The 9,101-nt window shown below is 36.9% G+C and overlaps 1 protein-coding gene across 1 annotated transcript; it reads left to right on the forward strand.

The window, feature by feature from the left end:
- The first annotated feature begins 7,287 nt into the window (after nucleotides 1-7,287).
- On the forward strand, nucleotides 7,288-8,875 carry LOC110675850. The gene is made up of 2 exons (XM_021841754.1): nucleotides 7,288-7,688; nucleotides 8,216-8,875. The coding sequence occupies exons 1-2, from the start codon at nucleotides 7,358-7,360 to the stop codon at nucleotides 8,554-8,556; spliced, it is 672 nt and encodes a 223-aa protein (XP_021697446.1). The 5' UTR covers nucleotides 7,288-7,357; the 3' UTR covers nucleotides 8,557-8,875.
- The last annotated feature ends 226 nt before the right edge of the window (nucleotides 8,876-9,101 follow it).

Here is a 9,101-nt window from a genome sequence, read left to right on the forward strand (position 1 = left end):
CCAACACGTCGTCTACTCACAGAATAAGTGCGATCTACACAGTATTTTCACTCAGTCAGCCAGTTCTGCATTGGTTGCCTCATTCTGTGTAGTTTTAACCTGGGAGGGAGAAACCAATACAAAATTTCTCTACGTCACAGTGAACCGAGATTTTGCTGTCACAAACTGTCACTGTGAGCCCAGATCTTAAACAATGGACAAACATGATAAAAGCGCGTAATTAGCCAAATCATATTTTTGCATTTCATCAAAAGTAGTAAAAATCGAATTAGAATAATTTCATGTACCTTCAAAATTATCGTCACTAGAGCACCGTTTGTTCTAATTGAATACAGTGGGATTCCGTTTTTGGCAACAAAGTTGAAATTTTCAGTTGCCAAAAACGGAACCGTGCCAAAATCGGAACCCATATTTCAAATTTTATTTTTCAAATATTAGTTTTGAAAGCATCATTACAATGTTAATACATCATTTTTATGGAATCATAAGGCGTTGAGACTTCGAAAAGGTTCACTTCGAAGCATTTTCCCGAAGGGTTATACCATGCTATGAATCTATAGCTTCGTAATATTAAATCTGGCAAACGATATTCTGGTCGCGTTTTTACGCCTCAACGTATTCAATTATTTTTTAGAAGCTTTATGCATAATTTTTGTATAAGAGGGCCTTGTAAAACCAATAATCGCATAAGTGACTTTTATTGAAGAACTGGACATTTTCTTAAAACTATGAGAGAAAACAAAAAAAATGTTTTTTTTTAAAGACGTATTTGCGAATCAAAAGCGCTGGGTATTGCAAAACGGCATGACCTTTTTTCTAATTAAATGAACATTTAAAATCAGTTTAACTTTTGGACTTTAGCGTAAAATTTGAAAAATTCGGTAAGTTTGGAATTGCTCCTTCAATTTATGTTTCTAATAAAGTGAAGCATTTTATAATGAATGGTTGACAGTATCAAAAGGGCAAACAAAAACATGAGAAGATGCATAAATGTCTTGTAATTGTGTGGAATTTATTTTTTTCTTGAAATAATTGTTAATTTAGCTAGATATATGCTTTACACCTGCCTTATGGAATCAACTGAAATTTACAGGATCCTGTTATGAAACCTCATGAACCTTATAGGAATCTTCAGGTTCTCATAAGAAATCTACAGAAAAAACGCTTGAGCACTAAAGCATCTTGCCAAGCATCCGTAGGATCTCGCAGAGCGTTCTAAGGATCTTGTTAAGGATTTTGCTATGAGTTAACATCTTGGAATTCCGTTGCGATGTTGCCGAAAATTCTCAAGTCTCCGATGAAAAAAAAATAAAAGTTTATTATTATTAGGCTACCACTAGCACACCTCAAATTCCTCTGGGAACCTTTTCAAAATCCTAAAGCTTTCGCCGAAAATATTAAAAATACTACTAGAAATTCACATTATCCCGCTTAAAATTTACAGGACGCCCTAGAGTTTATTAGGAATCACCAGATTTTGGACATAATCCTCCATAACCATTTATACACTCTAAAGATCCCTTAAGAAGCTCTCAGTGTCCACTTGTAATCTGCAGATATCCTCATGAATTCGTTAAAATTTCTGAAAAGTTCCACAAGAACGAAGAATCCCTTAAGGATTCTCCAGGGTACAGTAAGGATACTCATAGACTCAGCTCGTAAGGAACATTTTGATGATGTTGAGACCCGTATCCTTGATTAATAATCTTGTACAGAATTCTGGATCGTCTCTTAACAAATCTTACGCCTTATAGAGTCTATAAAAAAAAGAGAACGTAGCTTTAAATAGTTGACGCAGAAAGATCAATATATACACCAATACCACAGACAAAAAGTAAAAACACTCTCAGTCGTATTTACCGCACGCTTCAATGGTATTATTGAAAATAAATTGTAGTTTGGACTGTATTCGCATTTGTCATGTTATTTAATGAAATTAAAAAAAAGGTTATGATACACGACATTTTGCTGTACATATTTATATCTATTATTGCGGTGTGTTTTTACATACGCAATGTTTGTAAATCCATAATAATAAAGACAGCGAGACAAAATTTATGATTGTAACTCTGTGTGAGTCATAAATTTTTCGTTGCTCTTATGTGCTTTGTTCGAACAAGCTGTTCCAAATCTGAAGAAAAGTGTTTTTATTGTATCACCTACTGGCAGACTCAAGTGGGCTGGTCAATATGGATGCCTATGAAAAGAGATTGGTCTTAAGTTGAGATACTGGTGGAGATTATTGGTGTCATGAAACGTTGCCTATGTATGACCAATGACCATTCTTAAGTAAGTAAGCGCGTACGCGAGTTCTAGTAGTTGGTGAGATTTGGGGAAACATCGACGAAAATGGAGATCTGGAATGTAATCGGTGTGGAGTTGACATGCTATTCAAGTGACTAAAGCAACAGACACGATAATATTTACAAAAAAATACAAATTTTAATGGTATTGAAAAATGTTGCCAAAAACGGATCCATTTTGTTGCCAAAATCGGGGGGTGCCAAAATCGGAGCATGCCAAAAACGGAGCATGCCAAAAACGGAATCCCACTGTATAACGTATTGGAAGGAGGCTCTTTTTACTGTTTTAAATATAAATGAGAATTAAACGCATAGAAAATTGTGGTCCTTTTTCAATGTTTGTCCAGAAAGATCGAAGGTACACAACAAATGAAAACTAGCGATTTTCACCAAGCCTGCCTTGATTGTCTTTGGCAAACTGGAGTTATGTTGCAGTTTGGAAAAATTTTGTATCAAATTTCGTGTGTTAAAACCTGAGAGGGAGGCACAGATACTACACACGAAATTGGACACATTTTTTTTTCCAAATTGCAAGATAACTCCAGCTTGCCAGCGACAATCAAGGCAGGCTTAGTGAAAATCGCTAGTTTTCATTAGTTGTGTACCTTCGATCTTTCTGGACAAACATTGAAAAAGGGCTACAGTTTTCTATGCGTTTAATTTTAAGTTTTAATGAAAACAGTTAAAAGAACCTCATTCCAATACGTTATATTTAATTAGAATAAACGGTGCTCTCGTGACGTTACTTTTGAATGTGCATGAATTGATTTTAATTCGATTTTTACTACTTTTGATGAAATGCAAAAATATGCTTTGGCTAATTACGCGCTTTTTCTATGTTTGTCCATTGTTCAAGACGCGGGCTCACAGTGACAGTTCGTGACAGCAAAATCTCGGCTCACTGTGACAGAGAGAAATTTTGTATTGGTTTCTCCCTCCCAGGTTTTAACACATGCGCTGCGTATAGCTGGCTTAGCGTGCACACGTTTGTGGTTCGTCGGGATTGCGCTCACCCTAGTAGCGTTCGGCTGTCACTGAACATTCGATGGCAACAGATACTTTGTTATTTTTTATTGGTAGCACTCGGGTGAGTGAGTGAATTTTCCCATGTTTGCTCATAAGCCTGTCCACAATCACAGAGATTGCTTTCCGAGAGACTAATACGCTTGGTATGTGCGTTTAACGAATACATAGTGATTGGGCATGATCCAACACAACACACGAATGAAATCTCGACTTATGTCCAACCCCTTAAACCAAGTTTTTTTTCTACACCTGTTGGAATGTGGAATGCAGCCATCTAACCATTTCTGTTGCCAACTGATCAAGGTTTCCTGACCGATCAATGCAAAAAAAATCATCGGAAAACGCTCGTAAACATTACCTTCCTTAACGTCTGCTTTAGCTAGAGAGTCCGTTTTCTCATTTATCTAAATCGAGCAATAAGGGACCCAAAAAAGAATGATAGAGTATGAGCAATTCGACAAAACATTCAATGTTTGATGATTCCAAACAAGAAATTCACTGAGTGCTTTTCCGGTTTCATTCATCTTGATCATTGACATGGCTATCATGGATATCTTGTTCCATGGACAGAATAAAAACAACTGATGAACAGTCAAAGTCTAGAATTGATCATAATTGTTGTCAACCAAAGATGAACTGATCTAATGAAATTTTCAATCATCAATGGATTAAGAATAGAGTGCCTATTATTGGACCAGAAATCTCGGGACTCGACAAATTTCAGGATTTCTCGTAGGCCGGAAAATAATATCTAACGTTCCGAAAATCTCGGGATTCCGGAACAACATTCCATGAATGTTGAAGTGTTTGAAAACCACTAAATTTAGATATAGCAATGAAATTCTAAATTTATTGAATATTTGAAAAATCCTGAGATTTTCCGGGACTACAAAAATGAACTACATGACTTTTTTTTGGTTGTACACATATAACCAAGTACCATGGCCCCACAGTTATGGATCAAATAGTGTGGAGTCCAACCTATAAAATTCAATAAAACGGCATGGAAAACGTAAAATTGTAATTTAAAAGCACGAATCGAATCGTTTCAAATTGGAACTTCGGTTAGTAAACTGTTTTGAGTGTAATATTTACATAGGATTGCATAAAAATCAAAAATTGTGTCGGTTCCTGAAAACCATATTATGGATCAATTTTCATATTATGGATCAAATTGTGACATATTACGGATCAGTGAGCAAAATCAAGAGATTTTCAACTCAATGCATCTGTATTGCATAGTATGGCGAAATTTGACAATGTGTCATATATTACTGCAAACAATACCAGTGTTAGAGCTGGAAACAAGGGTAAAATGCCCTTTTTATTGTGATACTGCATTGTAGTAACTGAGACATGAACTGTTTTCGCTCCACACCAAGTTTTCCACCCTTTTTTGTCTGCTAAAATATGAAATTTACAAACCTTGATGTTTTATTAGTTTTATCCTTAGTGCTATTGTCTGAAAATGACGAATCCAATGGATAAAATAGCAGAAATCTACATTCTTTGGGAGTGATCCATAACCGTGGTAAACAATCATTTCCTGGTCCATATTATGGATCACTAGTTAGAAGTGCTAATATTTGGTATTTAGAACAAAAATTCAAGTAAAATGTTTTCCAAAGATGAATTCATTCGAAGCGAACGAGCATAAAACATGCTATAATATTTGAATTTCACCACCTGTGGGAGCTTATGAATGCTGACGGCACTTCTTACAGAAAACGACCATATAATGATAGCTGTGTGGTACCAACTAAACATTTGTCAAATACACCGTTATTTAGCGGTTGGATGTTGTACTTAACATTACAAATGGTAGAAGACAAATAGTATAACATGCGAAAAATATGTTTTACGTCAACGTTTATGTTTTGAGCGAGTTATACGATGTTGAGCGCCAAAGTGATCCGTCACTGTGGGTGATCCGTAACTGTGTGGGCATGGTACTATCACTTCCATCAGAGATTTTCCCTTCCTTATATTAAGGTGAAACATCTCGGAATCCAATGATGGCCGGCACTATGGCCGACTTCTCCCCCTACTCACGTTTTCAAAGGCACTAAACTGGAGAAATAGTTGGCAATCATTCCTGATCTTCTTATTTTAAGCTTTCTGCTAGTGCACAAATCCAAAATAAAAAGTACACTGTTGTGGGATGCTTTCTTCGCGAGATTTGTGCCTTTGAAGTTTTAGTTGATTCCAAACTGTTTCATCTTAAAGGCTATTTTTCTTAGTAATCCGGTGTAGATAGAGTGTCCATCCCGGGACATCCCGGGACAAACATCTCGGGATTTTATTAATATCGGGACTTCCCAATTCCCGAGATATATGATCTGACGTCCCGGGAATCCCGGGGTTCCCGAAATGAATGTAAATTATGATAATAAAAAACTTTCTATGCAAAACAATGACTTTTTCCTTACATTCAATCTTTATTCAGGAGAGTTGTGTTTGATCCTTCGACCTTGACGCTTACACTTGCGGGGGCCGGCGATGAGGGCAGGATCAAATATGTCGCGCGTCGGTCGAGTGAAAGTGGAAAAGTGGCGTGATCTTTTAGTTGTGTTTGATCCTTCGACCTTGACGCTTGCTCCTGGGCAGTGCGTCAAGAAAGCCCGAGCAGTCGTCAGTTGTTTTCCCTCTCGGGTCGCGCGCCTATTTTCTCTGCTTTTATATAGCTGAGCAAACGAGTGAAGCTGAAAGTGGATTGTTGCTGCTCAAGGATGACGGATCAATTGGTGAGCTTGTTTCGTGCTACTATTTCTAATCTATAAAATATGTATGACTGCACCTTTAATCGTTACAACGGTGAGACGTTAATATGATTTTTCAACAAACTATGAAAAGTTCGTCACTGTGAGTGTCGACATAAACTCGGATTCATAAATTATTTATGTCCAACTTCTTTTTCAAAACACTTTTTGGAAGGATGGAAGGAGATGGAAGGAGGGTCATTAAAAAGCGTCACTTTTAAACACATAAAATCTGCAAAAACTAACAATTGATAATTTTCTAAGTCGTATGAAAGGATGAATGAGTGATCCGTTTCCCTATAATAAAAGATCTCGGTTCGCATATTCTTTTAAATGATCCGTTTTTGAAAGATTCCAGATCAGATTTCCAGTTCGCTAAAACACTCCTTACAGTTCAATGGCTTTTGAGAATCTATCACCTTTTGGAAGCGGTAGGGTAGAAGCACTGGTTTTGGTCATAGCACCCATTGTAGCCATAATGGACTATTACGGACACTTAAGGCCTCAGGGAAGTATAACTAAGCATAGGGCATACAAAATAAATAATTATATATGTTTCCCCAGCGTTATAGAGCGTCGGAAACCCTAAACTACCGATACGCTTCCGCAACTTGAGTTATTTAAAATAAATCGAAATGTGTAGCCTTTTCATGATTCTTATTCCGGACACTTCCTCACTTTTGCCTCATATTCCGGACAGCTTATGGTAATCATTCATAGAAAAGTCAATTCATCAATTGACATCGTCAAACTACTAAAGCGACGTCAAAGGCAGTTTGGCATTTCAAATGTGCATAGATATTCATCGAAAAAGCTTAATTAAACGATCCTCGAAAGTATGAGCTTTTGGACGGCAAAATTTGTGATCTTGCCCTAAAAGTCATTGGTAATCGAGTGTGAAGCTCCTTGTTTCTAAGCAAATGAATGGCCCAGGATGAAAACTATAACCACTGAGAGATAGAGAAGGATCTTCTCTTCATCGTAGCATTGTTGAATAAGGTGTTAATTTTCTCGGTATTAACAAGCTACACACTCGGTTACCAATGGCTTTTAAGGCGAGATCACAGGTTATGCGAGACTTGGTATTCCACTTACTTAAATTTTGTCAAATGTTACAAATATGCAGTTATGGGCAGTGTAATGTGAATTTCAGAAATTTTCCCAACTGTGTTTCAGATTGTATAAATCTAGTTGGCAGAGACTGATTCTGTTTTGATTCCAAATTCCTAACTAAATAAATCCGATGTTTGTCCTCAACTCTCCAAAATTATGAGTTTTGTGGCCAAATGTGCACTGTGTAAACAAAAACTTCCCTACAGCCGCTCGCAAACAGCCATCCTGGTGGAACATCTACTTGAAAATCATCCGGAGCAACATTTTTCTATAGCGCGCGTTGTAAAGAAACAGATTCGTGATATTCCGGAAGTGCATCCGCAACAAACAAGTGACATGAATGGCTCATCCATATTATCGCAAATTTCGACTAAAGGTTCGAAACGTGTGTCCAGTTCCGGTAAGCATGCAGATGAGAATCTGCCCAGCAAGCAGGATTTTACTGCGAGACGACCAAGAGGGCGACGAATGTTCTACAAAACCAGTGGTAAGATAACACAGTGTAACAGATATAAAATGTTTGCGTTTCTCAAGGATCAAACCATATGTGTCTAGTAAATATTAGGTTGCTGAATCTGACGCCCACCACGTCACAGTTTTAAACTAAAAATCGCCAAAATTGTACATAAATGAAAAATATGACTTAAATTTCCATTCAGGACATAATTTGACCTAAATTTCAATTGTATATTTTGATTGAATCAGTTTTCTCAAGATGCCTGCTGTCTCCTTACAATATTTTTCTTTATTTTACATGACAAAATTTAATTATTTTTTAAATCATAAAATATTACTTTTGATCATTGAGGTTATTATGAACTTTGTGAATAAGCATTCTCGAACATACCAGTCAGTAAACTTGCTTGCAATCAAAAACTGATATTTATGAAAATGGCATTGGATTTAGTAACCCTTAATTCAGTAAATGGTGGTATTTGATACTTGAGGTAGCAAATATTCCGCATTGTAAACTTCTTGTGAAAATTTCTTCACCCCGAAAATGTTCTATTCCAGTGGAAACGTGGCGTCCAGCCCGGTGCAGAATTATCTGTCCTCGATGTGGCGAACGGCAGTACCCGACCATTCGCCTAACAGCGGATCGCTACTCGCAGTCCATCTATGGCGCCACGTGGATTATGACCTGTTGGCCGTTTTGCTTCCTGCCGTGTTTGTTCACCGCTCCCACTAAGCACCGGTTGCACTGTTCCAAATGCAATGCGTTCTTGGGACTCTACAATCCTAACCAGGAGATAATCGAAACGAATAGCCGCCGCCGCAGGTCATCGTCATTATCAGCGTCAGGCAGCAACGGGCGGAAAGTGAACATTTGCAGCGAACGAGTTGGCTCAACATGATGAGAAGAGACTTGCATGAAACAAAATAATAAAACTTGTGTGGCATGAACTTGTTCACTTTGGCTGTCACCATCTAATGGCAAATAGCTTCCAAAATTTAAATAGCCGAGTGTAATCAGAGCTGAATTTAGCTGATGTTATATAGAGCAAATCTTTTATTATAAGATCAACACCTCGTTGATTTTTGAATCTCAAGCTAAAAGATTTTTCTTTAGAAGAACCTGTTATGACACCAAAAAAACCTACACAAATTTCCTACTGATAGGAATCCTGTAAAAGCGTTTTAAAGGAACTTTTACAACAATGATTTTTACAGTAATTTCTTGGTGTTGGATGTCCCAAAGACACAAACTATTTTTTAGGATTCTCGAAAGAAAAAATACATTCGAAAAATTATTATTATTATTATTTTTATCTTTTATTTTAACTTGAATTTTGAAAGAGGGAAAACCCCTTTGAGTGATTTCTTCTGGAAATCTTTCTCAAAAAGGCACATAACCTCTTCATCTTTTCAAACAACATTACAAAAATAATTCTTAAATACT

The sequence above is a fragment of the Aedes aegypti genome, chromosome 2, assembly GCF_002204515.2.
Source record: "Aedes aegypti strain LVP_AGWG chromosome 2, AaegL5.0 Primary Assembly, whole genome shotgun sequence".
Lineage (NCBI taxonomy): Eukaryota > Metazoa > Arthropoda > Insecta > Diptera > Culicidae > Aedes > Aedes aegypti.